General features: G+C 56.1%; 10 protein-coding genes across 10 annotated transcripts; 2 read left to right on the top strand and 8 right to left on the bottom strand.

Moving 5' to 3' along the window:
- Positions 1-409: 409 nt before the first annotated feature.
- Positions 410-2,297, bottom strand: L226DRAFT_611026 (uncharacterized protein). The gene is made up of 2 exons (XM_067686229.1): positions 1,149-2,297; positions 410-1,092 (listed from the first exon to the last, which is right to left on the bottom strand). Exons 1-2 carry the CDS (start codon positions 2,230-2,232, stop codon positions 599-601), a joined length of 1,578 nt encoding a protein of 525 aa, XP_067538396.1. The 5' UTR covers positions 2,233-2,297; the 3' UTR covers positions 410-598.
- A 535-nt stretch (positions 2,298-2,832) lies between these two features.
- L226DRAFT_333190 (Coproporphyrinogen oxidase) lies at positions 2,833-4,349 on the bottom strand. The gene is made up of 3 exons (XM_067674016.1): positions 4,133-4,349; positions 2,981-4,062; positions 2,833-2,932 (listed from the first exon to the last, which is right to left on the bottom strand). The coding sequence occupies exons 1-2, from the start codon at positions 4,140-4,142 to the stop codon at positions 3,020-3,022; spliced, it is 1,053 nt and encodes a 350-aa protein (XP_067538395.1). The 5' UTR covers positions 4,143-4,349; the 3' UTR covers positions 2,833-2,932; positions 2,981-3,019.
- A 208-nt stretch (positions 4,350-4,557) lies between these two features.
- L226DRAFT_568817 (uncharacterized protein) lies at positions 4,558-5,928 on the bottom strand (the record flags this gene model as incomplete). The annotated part of the gene is made up of 2 exons (XM_067684215.1): positions 4,558-5,325; positions 5,413-5,928. The coding sequence occupies 2 exons, from the start codon at positions 5,926-5,928 to the stop codon at positions 4,558-4,560; spliced, it is 1,284 nt and encodes a 427-aa protein (XP_067538394.1).
- Positions 5,929-6,570: 642 nt separating this feature from the next.
- Positions 6,571-7,414, bottom strand: L226DRAFT_333071 (uncharacterized protein). Its single transcript, XM_067674015.1, has 2 exons — positions 7,285-7,414; positions 6,571-7,225 (listed from the first exon to the last, which is right to left on the bottom strand). The coding sequence occupies exon 2, from the start codon at positions 7,210-7,212 to the stop codon at positions 6,655-6,657; it is 558 nt and encodes a 185-aa protein (XP_067538393.1). The 5' UTR covers positions 7,213-7,225; positions 7,285-7,414; the 3' UTR covers positions 6,571-6,654.
- A 106-nt stretch (positions 7,415-7,520) lies between these two features.
- L226DRAFT_532590 (uncharacterized protein) lies at positions 7,521-9,275 on the top strand. The gene is made up of 7 exons (XM_067680290.1): positions 7,521-7,896; positions 7,953-8,005; positions 8,058-8,142; positions 8,193-8,234; positions 8,293-8,838; positions 8,899-9,142; positions 9,198-9,275. The coding sequence occupies exons 1-6, from the start codon at positions 7,626-7,628 to the stop codon at positions 9,042-9,044; spliced, it is 1,143 nt and encodes a 380-aa protein (XP_067538392.1). The 5' UTR covers positions 7,521-7,625; the 3' UTR covers positions 9,045-9,142; positions 9,198-9,275.
- Positions 9,069-9,965, bottom strand: L226DRAFT_532589 (HSP20-like chaperone). Its single transcript, XM_067680289.1, has 2 exons — positions 9,557-9,965; positions 9,069-9,496 (listed from the first exon to the last, which is right to left on the bottom strand). Exons 1-2 carry the CDS (start codon positions 9,915-9,917, stop codon positions 9,297-9,299), a joined length of 561 nt encoding a protein of 186 aa, XP_067538391.1. The 5' UTR covers positions 9,918-9,965; the 3' UTR covers positions 9,069-9,296.
- Positions 9,966-10,439: 474 nt separating this feature from the next.
- L226DRAFT_544265 (uncharacterized protein) lies at positions 10,440-11,818 on the bottom strand (the record flags this gene model as incomplete). Its single annotated transcript, XM_067682263.1, has 7 exons — positions 10,440-10,553; positions 10,619-10,811; positions 10,869-10,916; positions 10,967-11,285; positions 11,338-11,411; positions 11,465-11,687; positions 11,773-11,818. 7 exons carry the CDS (start codon positions 11,816-11,818, stop codon positions 10,440-10,442), a joined length of 1,017 nt encoding a protein of 338 aa, XP_067538390.1.
- A 493-nt stretch (positions 11,819-12,311) lies between these two features.
- Positions 12,312-13,501, bottom strand: L226DRAFT_482569 (Translin). The gene is made up of 7 exons (XM_067676976.1): positions 13,432-13,501; positions 13,281-13,371; positions 13,018-13,230; positions 12,885-12,964; positions 12,734-12,829; positions 12,611-12,683; positions 12,312-12,548 (listed from the first exon to the last, which is right to left on the bottom strand). Exons 1-7 carry the CDS (start codon positions 13,492-13,494, stop codon positions 12,484-12,486), a joined length of 681 nt encoding a protein of 226 aa, XP_067538389.1. The 5' UTR covers positions 13,495-13,501; the 3' UTR covers positions 12,312-12,483.
- Positions 13,502-13,653: 152 nt separating this feature from the next.
- L226DRAFT_611020 (uncharacterized protein) lies at positions 13,654-20,552 on the top strand. Its single transcript, XM_067686228.1, has 12 exons — positions 13,654-14,047; positions 14,249-14,865; positions 14,954-15,279; positions 15,329-17,721; positions 17,771-17,980; positions 18,030-18,763; positions 18,813-18,850; positions 18,903-18,979; positions 19,035-19,507; positions 19,561-19,700; positions 19,762-20,166; positions 20,222-20,552. The coding sequence occupies exons 1-12, from the start codon at positions 13,701-13,703 to the stop codon at positions 20,234-20,236; spliced, it is 5,775 nt and encodes a 1,924-aa protein (XP_067538388.1). The 5' UTR covers positions 13,654-13,700; the 3' UTR covers positions 20,237-20,552.
- A 725-nt stretch (positions 20,553-21,277) lies between these two features.
- L226DRAFT_544262 (glycoside hydrolase) lies at positions 21,278-22,959 on the bottom strand (the record flags this gene model as incomplete). The annotated part of the gene is made up of 5 exons (XM_067682262.1): positions 21,278-21,544; positions 21,609-22,190; positions 22,250-22,532; positions 22,590-22,649; positions 22,706-22,959. 5 exons carry the CDS (start codon positions 22,957-22,959, stop codon positions 21,278-21,280), a joined length of 1,446 nt encoding a protein of 481 aa, XP_067538387.1.
- Positions 22,960-23,027: the final 68 nt, after the last annotated feature.

The following is a 23,027-nucleotide window of genomic DNA, read 5'->3' as shown; positions in this document are numbered from 1 at the left end:
CCCGGCTACAGGCTGTAGATCACATTGCTAGAGGACCCCGACGAATATGTTATTGCAGTGCGCTCTCTCTACTCTCTACTAGGCCGAGGTACCAATACATAGCACTATACAAGGAATTAATACACAACTAGCCGGACATCTACCCTGGTAAAACACTGGAGGTACTGTACTGTACACCGAAACGACGCGAGCCCGTGTTCGTGATGCAAGGCACGTAGTGTGTGGTGTGGATATGAGAATATATGGCGGCTGGCCGATTGTCGATGGACTTTGCGATGTACGGCATGGACTGGCGTAATCATATACCACCTTCATTGTATGCTATGATTTGCGACCCGAACAGGATCCTCGACAGCATGATGATATTGCACTACTTGCAGCTCACCTTAAGTGAACGATGCTGACAGCAAGGGGATGGATGGGGTTAAATTAGTCGTACAAGAGAAACGTTCAGAAGATGAGGATAGAAGTACAGATCTTGATCGTAACATGAATGTATCCACATAAGTTACCAACATAAGTATGCATGGAGTCCATTGCGCGCCGATAATCCATATATCTGGGGGATGCGAGAAGCAGAATTCACGGTGAAGCGAACCTAGTAGAGGTGGACGTCGGGCAATGTCTTCTTGATGTGCGGCTCAAGCTTATACCACGCGGTCCCAAACGCGACGTCGATCTCGTCCCCTATGCCGCCGGCACCGGTGAGCAGAGCGACAATACGACCCGTCCTGTCGAGGACGATGGAGCCAGAGTCGCCGTGCTCTGAGAAAGCGCCATGGCTGCCGTAGGGCACAATAGTGGTCTCGATGGAGGCAAAGTCGATGTTGTACTGCGTGTAGCTACGCCGAACGAGGGAATCGAGCCCGTTGACCCAGCCGATGGTAGTGCCCGTGGCCAAGCCGTTCTTGATGACGGGCATCGCGGGTTTGCCGTGGGTGTTGAGCTGCGAGGGTTTACGAATCTCGCTTTCGGGTACGGCGCCGGAGATCTGGAGCAGGCCGTCCTCCGGGTACGCCCAGCCACTGGCCCGGCGATCGGCGGCGTTGGGGTACAGGAGCTTCAAGTAGGCTAACACGTCAATTGTGTCCCCTGCCCAAGAACGTAAAGTAAACAACATGGTATTCATTAGCGAGATGGGAACGTACCGATGTATACCTTGTTCCCCATGAAGGTAGCCCAGTCGAAGGCGTCGGCGTTGAGCTTGATGACAGCCCAGTCGAGCGTGAACCCGGTTGGACTGACGGAGGATACGCTGATGGGGCTCTCCTGGATAGCGACGGCGATCGTCTTGGCATCTTCCCCACCATCGACCTGACGCTCGTGTAGCCTCTCGATGTCACTCTTGTGTCTCTCAAGACTTGATTGGAGGTAACAGATCTGATACTTGATGTTGTCGACGCTGTCTTCAAAGCACTTGTCGCCGATGGCGATGATGTCCGAGTCCTCAGGTTGATTGTCACCAACGTCATGCGACAAACCGGTGTTCTGGGGGTGCATGGGAGGAGGGCGAGCGACGTGGGCAGCCGTCAAAGCGAGGACGTCGTCGCTGCCGTTGCCGCGGCGGAGGTACAGGCCGACGGTGCCCTCATAGTAGGGTGTTGCCCTGGGCGCTATGGCGAGGCCGAGCGAGGACGCGAAGGGGTGGGCGTATTGGGTGGCGGCTTCCTGAACGAGGGGATCGAGAGACGGGAGCTTGGGACCCCTACCAGAGAAGCTCGTCTCCCACTCCCAGATGGCGACGTCGATCTCGGGGAAGCCGGCTTGGCTGAGGATGGTGTTCTTGATGTAGTCGGCCGCGGTCTTGGCCTCGTCGAAGGCGACAGTCTTAGGTTCCATGCCGATGGTAACAAGGAGCGGGCAGAATGGGTCCTTGTCCCTGTTGTTGGCCCAGCCCAAGCCCATGATGGCGGTGAATGGCAGCCCGCGTTCCTCGAGGTACATCCTGGCATTGTTGAGAAACCCGGGCCAGGAGGGAGTGATGGGATGATCGTAGACGGGGCGAATCTCGCGAAAAAACCAATGCTGTGAACCGTACGCGCGGTCGGGCCAGGAAGGGCCTGTCTTGTAGATGAACGGGGAAGAACTGATTGTGCCGTGCGTGTCGCTGAAAGCGTCGGGGTAGTTCTCCGTGAGATCGCACTGTGGCTTTCCGAGCTCGGGGGAACCTACTGGCAAGTGTCGAGGTTGAGGAGGACGGCGATAGGATGTGAGGCCGCTCCACCGTTCCATTCTTCGCAAAGGACAAGCAATGCTCGAGGAAGGACGGATCGATGTTGGGGGTATCAGTAGCCGACACTGAGAAGGAACGTCAGTCGTTATGACGAGGACAGATCAAACTGAAGGGCTTGCTTGTGGGTTGTACTCGTGAATAAGTGAGCTAGCGTGCAAGCAGGAACGAGCGTGTCCTAGGGAGGGACCTAGTACCAGCCCCTATTCTGAGGTACGAGGAACTGGATGTTGGCAAGCGAGCCTACGTCGAAGTCAAGTCCAGAGAACTAGTGGCGCCACGGCTATGTATAAGATCTCCGGGTCGGGTTGTAAGAGGATGGGAATGCGTCGAGCGGAGTGGTGGCACGTTAGAAGGAGTGGCGGGCTGGTATAGGGGCCAATAAGTTCTCCATATAAGAATCATATCCGAATTATAAGTTATGTAGTAAGCGGAAGCAGTTCGAGGAGGATTTGCTGATGGCGCAGGAGATCTAGAGTCTGACGTGGATTACGGAGTGTAGAGGGGCTCTTGTAGTTTACGTTGTTGGTGGACTTTGTTTTGACTGGCGTAATCACACCTTCATTGTATGCTCTGCGATCCGGACAGCATACTGACCTCACCTTGACTGAACGATGCTGATGGCGCAGCGGCTTGAACGATACAACAAGTAAATGGAGGAGAGGGGTTCTATTCCAGCATATTACTCTATTCTACATATAACTAGAGATGCGTCAGCTACAGCACGGGGATAGGCAAGCTATCACTCACAAATACAAGTTTGTTTCCTTCCTGCAGCCAGCTTTTCGCTCATACCCACGCGCGAGGCGTTTTCAGTACCTCCATGAGTTGTGCTTCCCGGGTTTCTGCCTCCGTGCCCAAGTCGCTCATGTACTCCCACCGCGCCACTTCCGGAAGACTCATGAGAATACTCTCGACCCGCGCGCCAGGTGTCATAAGCCCGAACTTGGTCCCACGATCGTAGACCAGGTTGAACTCCACGTATCGGCCACGTCGCAGGAGCTGCCACCTGCGATCGGCCTCGGTGCTCGGGGTGCGGCATCGGCGCTCAAGGATGGGGACGTAGGACGGGACGAACGCGTCGCCCGCAGTCTTGACAAACGCAAAGATCTCGTCTGCGGACCTGGGCCGCTTCGCGTCGTCCGCGAAGCGTTTGTGCGGCTCCGCGCAGAGGTCGTCGAAGAAGATGCCGCCGATCCCGCGCGCCTCGCCGCGGTGCGGGATGAAGAAGTACTCGTCGCACCACTTCTTGAACGTGGGGTAGACGTCTGCGCCGTGCGGGTCGCACGCGGCCTTGATCGTCTTGTGGAAGTGCACCGCGTCCTCCTCGTACAGGTATGACGGCGTGAGATCGCCTCCGCCACCGAACCACCATGCTATGACCTTGCCTAGTTTTCCCGCCGCCTTTTCCTCCTCGGTCGGCTCCTCCGTGATCTCGAAGTAGCGGTAGTTGGCGTGCACGGTGGGCGCGTGCGGGTTTCGGGGGTGGATGACCAGGGAGAGCCCGGCGGCGAAGAAGGGCACAGCGGTCGTGATGTCGGGGATGGAGGAGTGGTCCGCGCGCATTTGCTTGATCGCGGGCGGGGGCAGCATGCCGTGCACGACGGACACGTTCACGCCGCCCTTCTCGAGGACGGTCTGCGGAGGGGGCGCACCTTCAGGAGGGAATGGGACAGCGAACACGCACGAGCGGCCGGCGCCGCCCTGGGGACGGGTCCAGGAGTCGCGTTTGAAGGCGGGGGCATTGGGGTCGAGCTTCTCAAACGCGGCGACGATGTTGTCCTGGAGCTTGTACACATACTCCTCGACGCGCTGGCGCATGGGTGATTCTGCTGAGGCCGCCATGGGTGCTGGGTGTGAGACTGAGAGTAGAGGGAGAGGCCGTGCAAGATATATGCGCACCGTCCGCCATCCGGCCCAGATCCCGGCTCGTCTCGACCGGCGTGAAAATTCGTGCTAGATCGTCTCAGGCCACCGTTCTGCGTGGCCTGTCGTGCGACTGATTGAGTCAAGTGTTTCAGAGCCTCTCCGCCGTCGTGCAGGAGCTTTTGTACGCAGACACACGTTAATGCGAAGGATACGCGGGCTGTGCTCTAGGCTCCTCTCCGCTGCCCAACCCAAGCGCCCACGCACTCCGAGAAAGGCAAGACTAGCGCTGGTAACTGTGGCTGAAGATATCTGAGAACGCGGTGTGATCAAGGGAGAAGCCGTGGACCTTTGACGGTAAAACTTGTTGTATGCCTCACATATTCTAGTAATCCCCCATGAGATGAGCAGAGATGTCTAGATGAAGTCGGGATTCGACCGTCGACTGCGGCGGATGATGTTCACGACGCAGCAACCGCAACCACATGCTCATGAGTCTCCGTGAGGCCACCTTCAACAGAGTCCTTCTGCCGCTTCTTCTCCTCTTTAGCCGCCTTCGCCGCCCGCCAATCAAAGGACAGTCTCCCATCCTGTGCCATCTCCTCCTTCACCTCCACCACCAGCGTCCGCACCTCCGCATCCGACATCCTCAATAAAGCAACCTGCCACGCGGGAACATCCTTTGCCCCTGGCACTTCATCAGGACATGGTGAGGTATCAGACAGGCGGTCCTTGACCTCATCCATGATGAAGCGCACAGGCATCCCTTGTACTCCCGTCCACTGCTGAACGGTCTTGCCGTTCAGGATCTCCCTTGCGCGCCGTTGAGCCTGACCGACATATCGGAGCGCGGCGTGCTCCCTATCCTTGCCGAAGTGTTTGAGAGCTGCATCCAACTTCTTGTCATAGTCCCCGGAGCTGGAGAACGGAGACGATGTATCGGTGACCAGCGGCTGAAATGTGGTGTTCCGGAGGAAGCGGATAAAATCAATGCGCATCGGACGTGTGTCGGCGCGTTCCTTGGCGGACGATTTGTAGTCTGCCGACCGGTAGCGTGTCAGCAGCGGGAGGGCGAAGGGAGAGGTGGTTATCCAGCGAAAGATGTCTTCTTGCGATGCGAAGCCCTGTTCCCACCGATGCATGGACAGACCGAAGAAGGCGACAATGTCGCGCATGGACGTTGAGAGGTAGTACGTCCGTGGCGGGGACGTCTCGATTGGCTCCGCGAGCTATGTAACAAATGTACGCCGTCACAATCCACTCATCTCGTCCAATTGAATGACATAGCCGGGGCGATGGGGCGGAAGGCGACGCACCTTCAAGCCGAAAATGTTGAAGGATAGCCCAGCCGTTTGTGCGAGCAAGCCGAGGAAGAAGCCTAGGTCTCCGTAAGATGTGTAGAACACGGTGCGTTCCCACTGCGCGCGATCTTCGCAGACGTTGACATCGACCTGGAAGAACTTCCCGTCCCCAGTCGTTAGCTCGGTGGCCTCGTCTCCATCTCCCGTACTCGCGTACATAAGGGCCACATCCTCAAACGCGTCAAGTGGAATAGCGTAGTTGCTCGTGCGATTTCCTTCCATTGGGACACTGCACGTCGCGCGGAGCGCGCTCTTGACTTCACCGAGAGTAAGTCCCTCGCGGGGCTCGCTCACGACAAAGTCCAGGTCTCCGTGATCTATCTTGCCCGGACATTCCGGGGAGACAGCAACATGTGTATACAGTTCCTGTAGAATGGGTATGAGGCGTGCTTTCAGTGCACCGTAGAGCGCGGGAGACATCCGAGGGAAAGAAGCGTCGGGAAGGAGGTTCTTGAACGCGTTTCCGCCCATCCTGGAGGCGGTTTGGGGTATCTGAGGTCAGAAAGAGAAGGGTGGATGTGATGGCGGGGTATCATCCAACAATCAAAAGTGCTTTATAGTCGAAGAGACACGTGCAAAGAGCTGCGGTAACCCAGGCCTTCATCATGAGTCGCTTTGGAACTTCAAAGCAGCTCCCCTCGTGCCATGCGATACAGACGCCCAGGACGGACGTAGGTCCGCGGAGCGACTCGGATATTTACTTGTCTTGCAAAGATCGCGTTCGTTCTCAAAGCAAAACTACCGATACTACAATGGAGGTGGCGGAAAATGCAGGAGGAAAGGGGGGTGGCCTACAAAAGCAAAGAAGGTCCACACGTAAAACTTGTGGCAATACAGCATTTGAATGCCTTCAATATGGTCGCACCGCGAAGCGTATATGAGCGGTTTGGGGCACCCCGGCCACCCAACCAGGACCTCGCACAGGGCATTCAGAGCGCGTACACGACGACGGGGCACGCGGGCAAAGAGACTGGGACCGTCAACAACAGGCAGCTGAGTGACACTCCATAGACTCTGAGCTGGGAACATGATCCTGATCCTTGCTCTCGTCTACCACGTTAGTCGGGGGCTTCATGCGCGATCCAGTCCGACGAGCTCGTGAGTTCCCATATGACCCATGGGCACAAGGCGTCGGGTACCTCCTTGAACGACTCTTCATGCCATTACACGTTCCTGCTGGTGCCAAAATCAATATTGTCATCCTCCAGAACATCGCCAAATATCTGCTTGATGTCCAAATGGCGACGGCCAGTGGCGGCTGCAGAGGGAAACTTGAACTTGCTGATCGCGGAACGTTGCGGCAACGTTCTGCAATAGCTCGCACGTTTGTATGACTACACAGATTGATGGTAAAGCAAGCGAGCGTGAGGGGAAGAGGGACAGGTTGGGCCGAGAGGGATATGGGCGTTCGTTCACTTTCTGGACCAGCTCCTCGGCCGAGCTAGCAAGCGGCAGCACAAAGTGCTCGGTCAATAGACCAAAGACGCACCCTGAGGCGGTCAATAATCGTCCGGGGTTGGTTTTCACCATATTGCGCTGTGAGGATGAGGTGTGCGACGACCTTTGAGACTGCAGCAAAGTACGCCAAGTCCGGTTCGTGTATCTGAGGCCAGCATGCTGCATCAAGCGTGCCGAAGGTACCGTCGACAAGCATAAATAGGGAGATCCGTCGATTCTTGAGTTGCGGTGTATATGTGGCGTTCGGTGATGTGACGAGAATATTGGCCTCGACATTCTATGCGGCCACAAGACCATCCAATCACGTCGTCTGCGTATACACACCATGAGTTAACATGGAAGCGGCGCATCATAAGTACCAGCACGCACCTTTAACTTACAGTACCTGCGCAAGGAAGAAGTCATGCCGGCCGTTGTGGGCGTAGTAAGTAGCAACTTGTACTGGGCCTACAGTTGTAGTAGGCCTGGTGGCCGGGGTCCATGACGTGCCGACTGCGTAGATTAAACTCTGGCCCCAAAGAGAGATAAGATTAGATGGCTTAACGCCCGCACAAGGACCTGCACTTGGGACGAACCTCCGCCTTGACGCGTAAGAATTCCCGTTTGTACACGTTCCTGTGCCCGCCTGTTTCGTGTCGCTACGCGCTGCTCTCTCTCACACGACCGACGACACACAGAGATCTTCTCTCCAACCCTCTCCAATACTTATCATGGCTCTCTCTTCAGGCTTCACAGCCATCTCCGCGGACGGCCGCCACTCTCTCGGCGCGACAACTTCAGGCTTCAATTCCGAGAACGACGAGGAAGAGATTGACCAGCTGGACTCAGCATTGGATGAAGAGTCAGATGGAATGGAGCCAGAGGTTGAGGAAGAGGAGAGTGCGTCTACTGCTGCCAAAGGGCGGAGGAAACTAGGTGCTCGCACGCCTGGCCATACCCTCATCCCACAAGACCGTCTAGACAACATGCTTCAAGCGGAAGGTGCGTAACCTTCTTCTTGAAACTTTCTCATTGTTTATGCATCTCCCTTTGGCCAGGTGCTGGTCCCCACATGTCGAAAGAGGCAGTGTATATGTTGTCCATAGCTACCGTGAGCATAATACCCCCGCACATGCTTGGTTTCTGACACCTCCGGCCCTTAGGAGGAGTTTGTTAAGAAGCTGGCAGAGGCTGGTTATCAGCAAACAATATCTGAGAATCGTCAACATGTGCAATACCGCGACCTGGGTATGTCACACCTCCCGCTATGGCACCGTCACTCCTAACCTTGCATACAGCCAATGTGGCCCACAAGCGTTCAGAATTTAAGTTCCTAGACGGTATGTAGTAATCAGTCGCTGAAGCCGCATGTCTGAGATATCTTCTACGATGCGCCAGACACCATCCCCAAACCAATATCCATCGCTGAAGCCATGCAACGTCGTGCAGCAAAAGAGCGCGAGCTGCTCGAGGATGACCCTGCCATCTCCGCCACCGCCCCTTCATCACCCCCCTTCTACCCCATTCAACCCGGCAGCATCTCAATCGGCCCCAGTGCGAGCGCAAGCTCGAAAGCGAAGGCGAAGACCCGACAATCCCTCGCTGCCCAGACAAATGGCCAGCAGGAGAATGGCAGCGCGAGTGTCGCTGCCACCCCAACTCCGAGCGCCGCGATCGCGAACACTAGTGCCAGCGCAGCTCGTGGGTCCCGCCAACGAGATCGCCGAGGGCGGTGGAGCAACGCACCATCTGCGAACGGCTCTCATGAGGGGACGCCTAGTAGCACAGCGGGAACGGAGGGTCAGACGAGGGCGGGAAGTGCGCGTATCCGTAATAGGTCCGCACGCGCGCGAGAAGCCGCTGAGGCTCAGACTCGTGGCCGCAGTTCGCACACCAACGGCACTCCGTCTCTTCAAAACGGACGCAGCGCCAGCGCCGCCCACGGTGAGTCGACCCGTTCTGAAGATCTTGGATATCAGCCGCTCACCGGTCGGCCACGGTCAGAGTCCCCAAGTCAGCAGGAGCAAAGGGCTCCGAATCAGGTTGTAGGCCCTGCTAGCGGCTTCCTGGAAGATGGAAACAGGCTCGTCAATGGCAACCCGGGACGGACAATCTACTCGCAGCAGCGCCCTCCAGCCCAACCTCGATAGAATTGTGTCACATCTACGCACTTTCTCGTCATGCAATTCGCCACTGCTATCCATGCTTTTCTTCGTGATTTCCGCAGGAAACTAGCTAGCTATCATAGGTGCGCTCTCACAACATTCCGTGATGTCATCAATGAGTTGGACGATACATTACAGATGCTTTTACGCAATACGCAATAATGTACAATGTTGTCGTATCGTACAAGCGTCCTTGCAGCGCGTCATGATCTCGAACTTCGAGAATTTTGGGGGTGTTTACTCGACGTTCACCGTGACACTGCCGGTGTCAGTCGCCTTCGGGATCGTGACGGTGAGCACGCCATCCGACAACTTGGCCGTCACCTTGCTGCTATCCACGGGCTGCGGTAGCAGTACGGTGCGGGTGAATTTCGACGTTCCGCGGAACGTCCGCTCTGTCGAGATGGCGGTCTGCTCGGGAGTTTGTGATGCTGTCACTGCACGAGTCGTCGTCAGTCGCGCCGTCGCGGTGGAGGGAGGACGAGGAGGGAGCGTACCTTCAGTGGATGATGACGTGGGCTGCTGGGCCTCCGTGGAAGCCTGGGCCTGTTGTGTCTGCTGGGGCTCGGCCGAACCACTGAAGACCTTGCCCTCGATAGTCAGGGTCCTACCGCCGTCCCCGATGCGGACGTCGACGTTCTCCTTCTTGACTCCGGGCAGCTCCGCCTCGACAATGTAAGTGTTGCCCTGCTCGGAGACGTCGATGGCGGGCCGTACGCCGGACGCTGGTGAGTTGAAGAAGGGGTCGTCGAGGAACGCGCGTGTTGAGGGATAGTAGGTCGACGGACGACCGAATGGCTCCTCAAGCATGCGGAATAGGGGGCGCAGCTCGCGGAAGAATTGGCGGGTGAGTGACATGGTGTGCTAGAGAGAGAGGTTGTGGAGAGTAGTGTTCGAGAGTCGAGGGTATATGTGAGTGTGTGAACTGAAGTGTTGAGACCGGGGACAATCCTGTCGAAGTTTATATACCTGGAGGCCCCGCCCAGGAGAGAACCGTCGAGAACTAACGGCTGCTCATGGCAAGGCCCATGTTCATTCCAGACAGCGGAGGAACGCAGTGGACCTCTCGTCATGCGCGTCATCCACTACTCAAACAATCGAGACAGATCCAGAGCCCGATCTCCCTAGAACGTTGTCGAAAGCGCCCGCCACGTGGCTCTCCTACGCCTACCCAGAAAGGCAAGTTGGTACATCCACGCCTGCAGCGGCGAAAGAGCGTGAGTACGCGCACTCGCCGCCTAGGGACACAGTAATCACTTGGGAGAGTATCTGAGCTTCACTCGACCGCGGGTAGGCAAAGACGTCGTAGGATACAACTATGTTACAAGAAGCAGAACAACCAAGAGCATAAACAACACTGAAATGCGAGAAAATGTCCTATCAATCCTTCCCTGGCCACTCGACGACCCACAGAGCCTGTACCATGTGTTCTTGGTCATCGTCGTCCTCAAACTTGAGCTTGTACATGGGTATCTGTTTCGCGGCCTGTCCGCTCTGCATCAAACAGGGGCGATCAGCCCAGATCAAATGCAGAGGAGAGTCGACGGTAGACTACTCACCCGACCAGCCGCGTTCAGGTCTCTGGGGTTGGCAATGACCTCCGCACGGTAGAAACAACTCGTGTCCGGATACAGTGCCATGACTGTGGACCCAGCTGCGAACTCCGGATATGCGTTCAGGTGCGTGGCACTGTCGGGCGGTGCGTTCGGGTCTGGTAATGGAATGATTGCACGCAACGTCGTATTGTAACGCCTGGATGCAAGCATTCATCAGTCCGCCCCTCACGGAGGAATGATACACAATACTGACTGTCCCGGTGCACCGTCTTCCTGTGGCTCTGGGTCTTGCACTTCATAACTGCGCGCCTCGATTAGTCACAGTCTACGCGGAAGGTACAATCGACATACCGATTCTTATCTTGGTTGATGCACTTCGTGACAACAGCGAGTATCCATTCTTCGTCCTTGCCGCCGGTTGCACCATCGGCTTTACTCGTGTTTGTCGGAGGATGGAAAGCGACTTTCCGTCCCTCCTGCAAAGGAAGCTGCGGAGCCAACGCTTCTCGGCGTGCCTTTGGTTCGCGTGAGAAGGTGCTTGTTGTCTGTGGACCGACTGAGGCCCGTGGAGGAACGGTGATTGACATGGACCGTGAAGGCGTGCCCGCTGCGGGAGTGGCTGCAGGCGCCACAGAGGGAGAGTGTGCTCTCGGACGCTTGTTGCGTTTCTCTGAGAGAAATTGTCAGTTACGCTGTTACAGTATGCATTGAGATATAATGACCTGGCGGGGCTGGCTCGGGTGCCTGACGAAGAGCGGTCAGGATTCCGATCTTCTCGAGGATGTGGTCGATGACCCTACGTGTAAGGGTCAGTACTTGCGTGGCCAATAAATCACAGACGACTCATACTCAACGTCCTTCTCGGCGTTCGTCTTGACCTCGTTGAGGCCAGAGATGAGCTTCTTATATATGCTCTTAACGCCGTCAATGCCCTCGGCTGGAAGGGCGTCATCTGAGGGCCATTGTGAGAGCAACCGATGCACGCGGCCGATTGTGTCGTCGCGCTCTTGCTCAGTGAGCATCAAAGCCAGTTTGTTCATCTGCACCACAGTCTGCCCCCAGCACTCGAGCTCTGCATCAAAGTAGTCATTCGTCAGCATTTTCCCGAAGGCCGTATTCTCAGACCGTCAGTCAGCAGGAACACACGAGGTACTAACCTTCCGAGGACGCAGGCCGCGTGGACATGCCGCGTCTGCTCGCCATGTCGGGATGTGGCGGAATATTGCGGGCTGCGGATGCAGCGCGCGAGTTCAGGTGCGAGTGAGGTGGAACGGCGTTGAACTTGTGGTATTCCATCCGACACGCCGGGTCCGTAGCGGTGGGTCCGGGAAAAAGTCCGCGAGCGTATAAACAGATCTAGATCGCCGGCGGTTAGAGGCGTTTCACGTGACCAGGAACGTTCAAGCGCCACCGCAGCGCAAGTCCGGGTCGCGTTTCTCGGCCGTCGACTCTCCTATGTACGTCTCTTGCTCTCGACAACAGTATCAATCGGGGTAAGGGCGACTCATTTTGGCTATTCCATCTCTCGCTTTGACGGAAATCTTGGAAGGACTCTCAGCACACAATATTGAGGTCGAGGGGACTACAAGGCCGACGGGGAGTTTCCGGACAATGAAGAGATTGCCGAGGAAGAAAGCATGCCTGTCTCACAATGACATGATTGTCTGTACTGTGGCACCAGCGGCCTTGCCTGTTTGCGTGGGTAGTTCTGTTCCTATGCAGATATATAGTACGTCCTACAAATACAATTCATACGCGATAAAAGGTATTGCCTAGGGCATCGTCAACTCCACCCGCTGATCCTGAAACATTCGAGTCGTATCATCGGGACTGGCGAGAGTCAGTGGCAGCCTTTACCGTCACAACGCTCACTCTTTCTTTTCCGGCTCTCCCGATGAGGGGGCTAGCCTTCTCAAAGACACATCATAGACGACTGCCAGATGATCACCGAGGCAAGTCAGTAATATCAGGTAAGAGAAGGCTGTAGTTACGTGCCTTCCTCAATCTTCTTGATGTCATACTTCAGGCTATCATAACGGCGCCTCAATGTGTCGTTCTTGAGGTTTAGCTGCAGAGACATCAGTACTACGATTGGTCGCACGTCGAGTGTGTCCTCACCATGGAGAAGCCTGCAAAGATATCCTTGACGAACAACGAGATCTTGATCGGCTGCTCGAAGTCACCTAGCGTTACGGCATTGACTGCCAATCGCGACTATTGGCAGTGGTCAGTGTAGGCACATCGGTGGCAAGGCACACCAGCTACCCACCAGCTCGTTTACCATAGAGATCACTCCATGAAGGTAGTCCTCAGCAGGAAGAACAAAGCGTCCCTGCCATTCCGGTTTGACTGAGGGGTTGGAGTTAAGCGTGTTTTCCAACGTAGAAGAGATATGCACGTACTGCCGAGGGTCTCAGCTACCGCAGGAAGCGACAGGAGTCCGCCTGAGTGCAAGTATTCCACGAGCACTGCGGAGAATACAGCGTTTCTTAGGGAATTCTGCCACATCTCCTTCCATTTCCAGAACTGGTTTTCAGGGATTATCGCCGCTAGCGCGGCGGTAGTTTCGCGGCAGCTCTCCAAGACCGGACGAGCCGAATCGAGCAGAGTTGGCACTATCGGTGAGGTCAGTGGTGCACACACGAGTCTCAGCAAACGTCCATACTCTGCTCTGACCGTGTAGAATGTATGCGGTTCAGAATTCCGGCGAGGGTCCTGGTTTTCTTGTCGAATTCCGTGACTTGCTCCTTTATTTTCTGGGGACATAGCGGAGGTCATGTTGCTGTTACGTACACTTGTACAATAGAGATATATACTTCTCTAATTTCTATCTCTGCATCGAGAATGCTGTTGATTTTCTCGACGTTTTGTTGATCCATGATGATGACTGCCGCAGCTACAACCATAGACGGCGCTTCAGGCGGATATGTCGCGGATGCAAACAGATGCAAATAACGCGCTTGACGCGTCTCATTTCCCTAGCGCCCTTCCGCCCTCTGACTATACCCTCCTTCTCCTCTTACCCACTTCCTTCTTCCCCTGCACTGCTCATCTGCGCTTGTGCTCTTTTTGACTTGCTGGGTTGATGGCATCTCAGCCATCACGCCCGGATGAAGTGAAGAAAAAGCTCCTCGAGCTCCGCGACCAGCCCGTGGCCATCGCGTCAGACGACGTTTTGCGACTCGTATCGACATACCTTCTTGGCAGCCTCAAGAAACCGGAAACCCTCGACAATGTTTCGACCAAGTTTGAGCACTGGTTCTGTTCACAGGCAGAGGACCTCGCGAGGGAAGCGGCCACCTTCCTCATTCGTTTGCACGCGTACAACAGCAGTTCGGTGGACATATGGAGGGCGCAGCTCAAACGCGTACTGTCACGCTGCTGCTACTGTGTTAGAGGATTGCATGAGGCAGAAGTCATGTCTAGACACACGTGAGTACATAGTCTGTTCTATGCCCCTGCGGGAAATTGCGTTCCTGAGTGTAGCGGGTACAATGCACCCGTCGGACCCATGCAGTCAAGAGGTCGCCCTACCACGGCGGGACGACGTTGACAGCACGGGTCATACTCCGTCTTTTGTCGATACGCGGGTGTTTTGCCGCAGTGGAAAGCTTACTTACTATATGAACGCAGGTACTTCGGAGCGTTCAGTGACGACATTCTTAAGAACTTCTACAACAACTTCCACAAGTTTCTCGTCGAAACTGTTGTCAAGCTACTCGCAGAAAAGGGTCTCCTTGTGCAGGGGTCGCGCGACCCTGAGCGAACACTCTCCAACGCACCTCCGGCAGTCACCTTCCTCTTGCTGACCTATCTGCAGATGCTCCAAGACTCTCGTATTGTCACACTATTACATTCCTATCCTCCCCGTGCACCTGTCAAGTCCTGGCCGAACGACATCCCTCCGCCCGTTCTGCTGGTCTTACTTTTAGATGACATTTCGGAAGTGCGTTCTTGGGCACAGAAACAATGCACGCTATGCGAAGTCGCGCCTGTTCCGATGGAGAACTTCCTCCCTGCACATACGACGATCCTCAAAGCAGTAGCCGAAGCTATAGAATTTTCTCGGCCACTGCGGGAGTGCTTAGGTTCCGACTACGAACTCTCGTTGCTGCAAGACCAATCGTCCATCTGGACCAGTTGGACGACTCTACTTCGCTTTGTGCCTATAGAGCTCTTTCGCTCCAGCAGATCTTTCAATCCTGATCTTCGACATATCATAATAGGCCATTTGCATGACACTGGAAATCGTCAGCATTTTCGCTACTATCAATGTGTCCGCGTACTAACACATTGCTCCCGCGTCGTCTTTGATACGTACTATATACCGTCCAATAGATTTCATCGACGTCTTGAAGAGCTTCATCATTGTTCTGCGGCGTATGGGACCGGATGTGTGGCAAGACGAGGGGCCAGAGTACGCCCATGTTGTCTTCAATTCAATAAAAGACAACACCCGTTATGCAGAGATCCTTTGCAACTTGACTGCACCCGTTCCGAAGGACGACTGGCAACTGAAGTGGTTGGAGGTGTATGCCAACACTGTCGGCAAGCTTCCCGTGTTCAAGGACATCCTCCCGTCCGTGCTGCAGTTCTTGTGCGAACAACTGCAGCATGTGAGATTCAAGGCCGTCCGTCCAAATGCCATGAGCATCGCGTCTAGGGTAGGCCATTCATGCTATCAGCGTGTCATCTACTAAGCGTGTTCCGCAGCTTCTCTTCGCCGTCCTTTCGCAACAAGGCAAGAACGAGAGTTCGACTCGGCATGAACTCGTCCTTGATCTCCTCACCGTACATTCTGGCGTGTTCGTCAACGTCGCCTTTGGCAAGAACTATGCGGACGAGACCTGGGCGGATGCACGGAAGCAGGCGCGACGTTTGATCGAGCGGGCCCTTGTGACGGATGTTCGCCGGGTTGCGGCCGCCATTACCTCCCTTTGTTCGTCCAGCGCGGATGCAGCTATTCTCTCTGGTCCCCTCATCCACGAACGTGTTTGGAAGAACGTCTATGAGGGCATCGAGGGCAATGACTCCCAGGCGATCGCGTTGCTCTTGTCGGTCCTCCACTACATCGCGCACATGGACGACCTAAAACCTGTTGCATTTGAGGACACGTTCAAGAAGTCAAATTCACCCACAACCCTCCAGTCTTCGCTTATCGCAGTCAACACCGCACTGTCCGTCTTCCGCACCGGCTTTAAGGACGTTCTCGGCCGCTATACTGACCTCAGCCCTGCATCAGCCGCAGTCAACCTCCTGGGTCAGGACGACGTCGTGAAGCACGTCGTCTCCTTGATGTTCTCGCCCGTAGAGGCTCTCAGGGAGGCGGCGCAAGGCCTCGTGGCCCTTGCATACGATGTCGACGGCCGTCTTGACTCCTTCCGCGCCCTCCTGGAGCACTTCCCTGACGCAGCATTCACCGGTATCATCTCCTCCCTACAGACATACAACCAGTACGCTGTCGTGGTGCCGGAAGCTTGCTCCCTCTCGCAAGCGCTCGCACGCTGCTTGACAGACATCATCGAGAGTCTCTGCTCAAGAGCGTCAGGGCTCTTGGTCCAGGACTCCTACCTCAAGTTAGCGGGCGCGGTCCTAGAGGAGAAGATCCCGAGTTGGTGGCACCTGATGACGGAGGCTCTTTGCGTCATCTTCGCGCACACGCCGAAGTGGGCGCGCTTCTTCGAGAACGAGGAGATGGTGCTCTGGATGCGCGACGCGCTCATCTTTGGGCGCGACCTCCTCGCGCAACGGCGAATTCTGGAGTCCGGGGCTTTGGCGCGTTTGCAGAAGGAGGGACGGAAGCTGAGCGGGGTTAGGAAGAAAATGGTGGACGACCTCCAGCAGGTGCTGTTCGAGCTGACGAAGTGGCTGCGCTTGACGGACGAGGAGCTGCTGCATCAGTCATTCGCTCTGCTCGAGACATTGCTCGAGTGCTTCCGGGCGACGGACACGCGGCCCCGCCCAGAGACGTTCCAGAGGATCCAGCGGCATATCGAGGATGCACGGAAGAACGATCCGAGTCGGATGAAGTCAAGGCTGGACTCGACACGCGTCCTTAGGCTGCAGGAGGCTATCAGCGCATTCGACGAGGATGATGATGAGATACAGTTCATTTCGCACACGTTCGCGCCTCCGAAGACGAAGAAGCCTGCGAAGGAGGAGCCCAAGCCGAAGGCAGAGCCAAGGCACATCCTGAAGAGCTCGGTGGACACCAAAGGAAAGGCGCTGGACCGCAAGGCTGGCAGGCCCTCCATTACCAGCTACTTCTCTGCGACAGACCAGAAGAGGCTCGATGTAGATGCTCGCGCGAGGATGCCCTCGGGCCCGAGCCGACCAGCTTATGTCCCCGCGAAGCCTTCGAGGCCACTTCTCAAGGACGAGAGCGCGAAGAGCAGTGTGGCTGCGTCGAGTACCGCGGTGTCATCGAGCAGTGAGGATGAGGAAAGCGACGACGACGAAGAAGGTCCGAAAGGTTTGGAGGCATTGGCGAAGCTGCAGCGTACCCCAACAATCAAGAAACCAGCTGAGCGGCGGCAGGTCAAGATGCTCGATCTCCCAACGGACGGCAAGAACATGAGGCTCCAGCAGATTCGTCAGCGCGACGATGCGCGCCGCACGCACCTACGTCTCAAGCCAGACGTCTCTTCTCTCTACCGCACGCTATTGTCGTGGAATTACGACCACAACGGCCCTATGCCTCCCGGGGACAAGCCACGGCTGGCTTCCGTCCCCGATCGCTTCAACGACTACATGCATTTTCGCGGCATCTTCGAGCCTATCCTGTTCCTGGAGCTATGGAACCAGCTATCAGAGTCGAAGGAGACTCCGATTGAGTCGTACGACTGCCGTATACTGAGTAGACAGTACACCGACGAGTACATCGACTTGGAGGTCTCCATCGAGGGCAGCGTTGGGAAGGACTGGAATCTTGTGGACACGGACATTGTGCTAATGACGAATCCGGGGACGAAGCGTCGGGTACTTGGGAAGGTGCAGAGTTATCGGGCGTCGTACATGGGTATCCAGGGTACGGTTCGGTACCTCCCTCAAGGTGGAGACTTTGGGCTACAAGTTGGTACTAGTTGGGCTCTCGGGAAGGTACTCAGGTAGGTTCTCGTAAGCTCTAGCGGCACCGTGATCTCATGACTGCACTAGCTTGTCAACACTCATCCGGGAGTACGCTGCGCTCATGGCGCTCCCACATTACGACCTGCTTGATAGCATTCTCCATAGTCGCCTGCCGAAACCATCGAAGGTTGAGCATAGCGATGTGCAGAGGGTGATGAAGACGTATAACGTGAACGAGCCGCAGGCGAACGCGATCCTCAAGTCTCTCGATACCGAAGGTTTCGCTTTAATCCAAGGGTAAGCGCGACAGTAAACCCTTCCTTGACCATTGCTCAACGCTGCTTAGTCCACCGGGTACCGGTAAGACGTCGACTATATGCGGTCTCGTGCAGCTATACCTCTCTCGACGGTCCAAGACAATCGGACGACCAGGAGAGAAGGAGACGCCGAAGAAGATCTTGCTTTGCGCTCCGAGTAACGCCGCCATCGATGAGATTGCATACCGTCTCAAAGAGGGCGTATCTGGTGCGGGACATCGCGCGGAGCATCCTAAGGTCGTGCGGATTGGTGCGATCAAGTCGATGAACCTCAGCGTTCGGGATGTCTCTCTGGAGCATCTCATGGACCAGAAGCTCAACGCACACCCCGAACTGCAGAATCCGAAGGACGCAGGCACGGAGCTGGCCCGGGTGCGGTCGGAGCTCGAGTCTGTAAAGAAGCAGCGTCAGGCCAAGCTTGACGAAATAGCGGCTATCACTGACAACGCCGCGAAGGTCATGGCTCTAGAGGAGGAGGTTAAGAAGCTGAACAAGCAGAAGGCCATGCTCACACACCAGCTGGACAAGGTGAAGGACAAGCAGAAGTCGGACTACCGTACCTTAGATGCAACCCGGCGGCGATTCCGCAATGAGGTCCTCCAGGAAGCGGACGTCATCTGCAGTACCCTGTCTGCGTCGGCTTACGAGTACCTGGAGCCGTTCGATTTCGAGCTCGTCATCATTGATGAAGCTGCGCAAGCTATTGAGCTCAGCTCCTTGATTCCCATGAAGTACCGCTGTAGGACCTGCATCATGGTCGGAGGTGCGTCCATCATCCTCGTGATGGGCAGTCAGTTGACGTGCAATTGTAGATCCTCAGCAGTTACCTCCGACTGTGAAGTCTCAGGAGGTCAGTACCTGTCTTGATGACTCCCAAGCTCTAGCGCTCATACCGGTCACAGGCGTGCAAGCTTGGATACGACCAATCACTGTTCGTCAGACTCCAGAAGAGCCAGCCCGACGCAGTCCATCTTCTGAGGTACGTACTCACTAGTCTCACGCTGGAACCACGCCTACAGCATGTCCCCGTGTAGCATACAGTATCGTATGCATCCAGATATCAGCCAGTTGCCGAGCAACCTTTTCTATGAGGGTCGGCTGCAAGACGGCCCTGATATGGCGGCCAAGACACAGCGCGCATGGCATCAGCATCCGAAGTTCGGGACGTACCGTTTCTTCAGCGTCGAGTCTGGAGGGGAGGAGAGCACCCCAGGCGCCGGCCATTCCCTCATCAACCGCGCGGAGTGCCAGGTCGCAGTGGCGCTTTATAATCGCCTCGTCAAGGACTTCTCCTCATCAAATCTTGACTTCAAAGTTGGCATCATTTCCATGTATCGTGGCCAGATAATGGAACTGCGACGCACGTTCCAGCAACGCTTTGGCGAGGAGGTCTTGCACACCGTGGATTTCAACACCGTGGACGGTTTCCAGGGACAAGAAAAGGATATCATCATCTTGTCATGCGTACGTTCGGGTCCAGGATTGACCAGCGTGGGTTTCCTGAGAGGCGAGTACATCACCTTCTTCACCATTCGGTCTCCAGGACTGACCCTGACGCAGATATACGGCGTATGAACGTCGCTTTGACTCGTTCAAAGGCGTCCCTGTTCGTCCTCGGAAACGCCCCGACCCTTGAAAGAAGCGATGATATCTGGCGCAAGATCGTTCAGAACGCGCGGTCAAGATCTTGTCTGATCAAGGTAGAGTATAGAATCCTACACCTGCTACTCGTTTGATATTAACTGTGAGACAACACCTCAGGCCGACGCAGCTTACTTTACCGCCCCTGTGTCGTACAACAAAGCTCCCGTACAGCCCACCAAGAAAGTCAAGCCGCCATCTGCGGCGCCCGCGCCTCCTCCTGATCTTGCGACTCCGCGCGAGCTTAAGTCGCTCGCAAATCGCTCAAACGAGCCTGCATCAGCCGCCGCCAGTGCGCCCTCACCGAGCTCGCCGAGCTCGACCGTTACGCCAGCGGCGACATCAACCGCCGCGACAAATTCGGAGGAAGCGCAGATAGGGCAGAAGCGGCGCGCTGAAGACCCTCCGAAGGAGGCCGCAGGAAGCAGCACGCCTGCGCCACCGCAAGGGGCTCCGAAACCGAAGCCCAAACCGCCCCCTGCGAAACGCCAAAAGCAAGGGCCGAGTCTTTTCATTCCGAAAAAGGTACGTCACTCTTCGTCTTGTCTAGTTTGCATACACCTGTTCACATCGCGTGCAGCGGCCTCATCCATGACACACGGTACCCAATACCAATGCCCCTCGGCACCCCACACCACGCACGTTATTCTACCCATCGCACATCATCGCATAGCTCTGCACTCGCACTGTCATCATCGTCATTGGTTTGTCTCTACGCACGCACATAGTAACTTATCCTCGCATGTACACTCTCGTCAGGTAATAGTAGGACTAGTCTCGAACCTCTAATACAAACAGCATGACCCGTCTGTCTGATACCACCACACTCGGTATCAGCACGCTCCGCCTCAGCACGATCCACCTACATACGGCACTCCATTTGTGACAGTAGACGAACAATCCCAGCAACCAACCTAGCTCATGAGCACGGGCGTCGTTCGGACGCGACACCGGTGATTCTGCTCGGAGCTTCATGCACTTAGGCCTAGTGATGAAACTCGTACAGATGGAGGATTTGAATTGCAGTGTGTGATTTACCGCATGGCATGGCTTGCTCATGTGTAGTTCACAGGGTCATAACATGGACAGATGCGTGATTCCATCAAGCAGAGCGCAGCGTAGTTAGGCGTCTGCGATCTACGGATCCTCAGAAGAGTTGCCATGGACTTGCATACACATGTGGACCGCGGGCCCTTGGGCGGAGAGACAAATGAACGGGCGGGCTAGGCGCAGTGATGAAAGATGCGTGTTTCCGAGACGAATCGAACTATCAATACAGGCAGGGATACGGCGCGCTCGTGTATGTATGTACACAACATGCATGGTGATGGAGTCTGTCCTCGGATACCGGTCCCGCCCAGCGAGGACATCGATATCCCTGTGCGGACGACGACGACGACAAGATGGGCGGATAGTAAGGGGCAGGACAAAAAAATAGGGCTGGGATCGGAGGGCAGAGCAGCGCCCACTGCGAAAACTTGCAACGCAATACGCAAAGCAGTCCCTGACGCGGCTGCGACTGGCGTCGCAGCTCACCAACGGGATCCAGAGCAAGAAAGTCAGTCGAGAACGAAACACCAACAGCGCCAGGAAGATGATGCGGGATGGGGGGAGCGGACGCCGAGGCGCAGCACGCTTACTGCGCGGTGGCCTGCGCAACGAACGCGTTGTAGTTGAACGCAGCCGGGTTGGGGTTGAAGGTGAAGCCCTCGGGCTTGAGGTCGATGACAGTCTGGCCGTTGCGGGTGAGGACGCCGTGCATGAAGCCGTTGGGCTGGATGGGCAGCGAGAGCTTGTTCACGCCTGCCTTGACGTTGAACGTCTGGGCATCGCTGTCCGTGCTCGAAAGCGTGAGCGTGCCGTCGGCGCTGGCCAGAACGACAGCCCACATCTTGTCCTGGAACTGTATGGCAGACAACATCGGGTAAGTGATCACTTGTGCATATCAAGAAAATGAAAGCACGTACGAGCTGGAAGTCGGTAGGGGGACCGACGGGGTCGGCGGGAGTCGCGTTCTTGGGGTGGGGACGCGCCCACATGACGAGTTGGTCCTTCTCAACGGCAGGAGCCTGGCCAGTCTTGAACTGCGTCGCGAAGAAGTTGGTGAGGCTGAGCCAGCCCTGGTGGTCGAAACCGTTGACCCATGCATCGGCGCCAGGGGGCAGCTGGCCGTGCTGGGGGCCGATGTAGTGGGACTCGCCGAAGTCGTTCCAGGTGACGATTTCGACGAGGGAGACTTTGTCGCGGTTCGCGATAAGGTTCTCCCAGCGGGAGACCCAGAGGTGCTCATCGCCGTCAAAGATAAAGTTCTTGTTGAACGTGTCCGCGCCGAAGTGCGTGAAGAACCAGGGTGCAACAGCGGCCATGTACGTCTGTGCGCTGCCCTGGACGTTCGCCAAGTTGCTGATGTGCGCGTTGTCGGTATCGAAGGAACCGATGAACTTCTGAAGGGCCGCTTCACCATTGGCGTCGATGTTGTTAAGGTCGACGCCGGGAAGGAGGCTTGATGCCGCGCTGACCTTCAAGTCAAGAGGCCATCCAGAGTTAAACTAGTGCGAGCGCAAGGTTAGGCTCTGGCTCGCGAGACGGCAGGGATGCTTTCACTTACGTTGAAGTCGCCATCCATGACGCCAGAGAATTGGCTAAAGGTGGCGGGATCCATGAAGAAGGACGGGACGAAGTGGACCTTTCCGGTCGTCTCCGGATGCTGAGTGTACTCAGCCTTCCAGCCGCCGGGGACATCACCGCCATGGCCGAAATCGCAAGCCTCTCCGGCGAAGGTGGAGACAAACGCCTTTCCGTCGACGGTGAGCTGGTTCGGGCGGCTCGCAAAGTCAAGCGTCAGCTTGCGGATCTGGTCGGCGTCACCGGTGGCCTTGCACGGGAAAGAGCTGATGATGACGCAAATCAATCAGGATTGGCGGACTCCACGGGGGCAGCAGGCGCACCTCATGTCAAACGAGAAGAAGAGCTTAAAGCCGGAGTTGAGCTGCTCGGCGGCGGTGAAGCTGTGTTACCGGTCAGCCCTTCCACACGCAGCGGGATAGCAGTCATGGAGACGTACGCGTTGTCGGACTGTTGGGAGGTGAAGGGATCATTACCGATGTTGAGGGCAAAGCCGTCAATACCGTTAGCCTGAGCTAACTGGATGTCGGACTTCCAGTCGTCAACTGTGAAGGCCGCGGTGAGGCCGACGATGTGGTGGGCGACCACGACCTTGGGGACACCAGACTGGCGGGGCACCTTCAGCGGGGCAGCGTTGACGAATGCTGCAGCGGCGAGGAGGCCGACAGAGTAGAGTGTAGAGCGAAAGTGCATGTCTGCAGTGGGCGATTTGGTCGTAATGAACGTGTGAGGACTCTGCGGGTCGTGAGTAGGAGAAACAG

The sequence above is a fragment of the Lentinus tigrinus genome (assembly GCF_003813185.1).
Source record: "Lentinus tigrinus ALCF2SS1-7 unplaced genomic scaffold L226scaffold_6, whole genome shotgun sequence".
Taxonomy (NCBI): Eukaryota; Fungi; Basidiomycota; class Agaricomycetes; order Polyporales; family Polyporaceae; genus Lentinus; species Lentinus tigrinus.
This window is presented reverse-complemented; position numbering and strand designations above follow the sequence as displayed.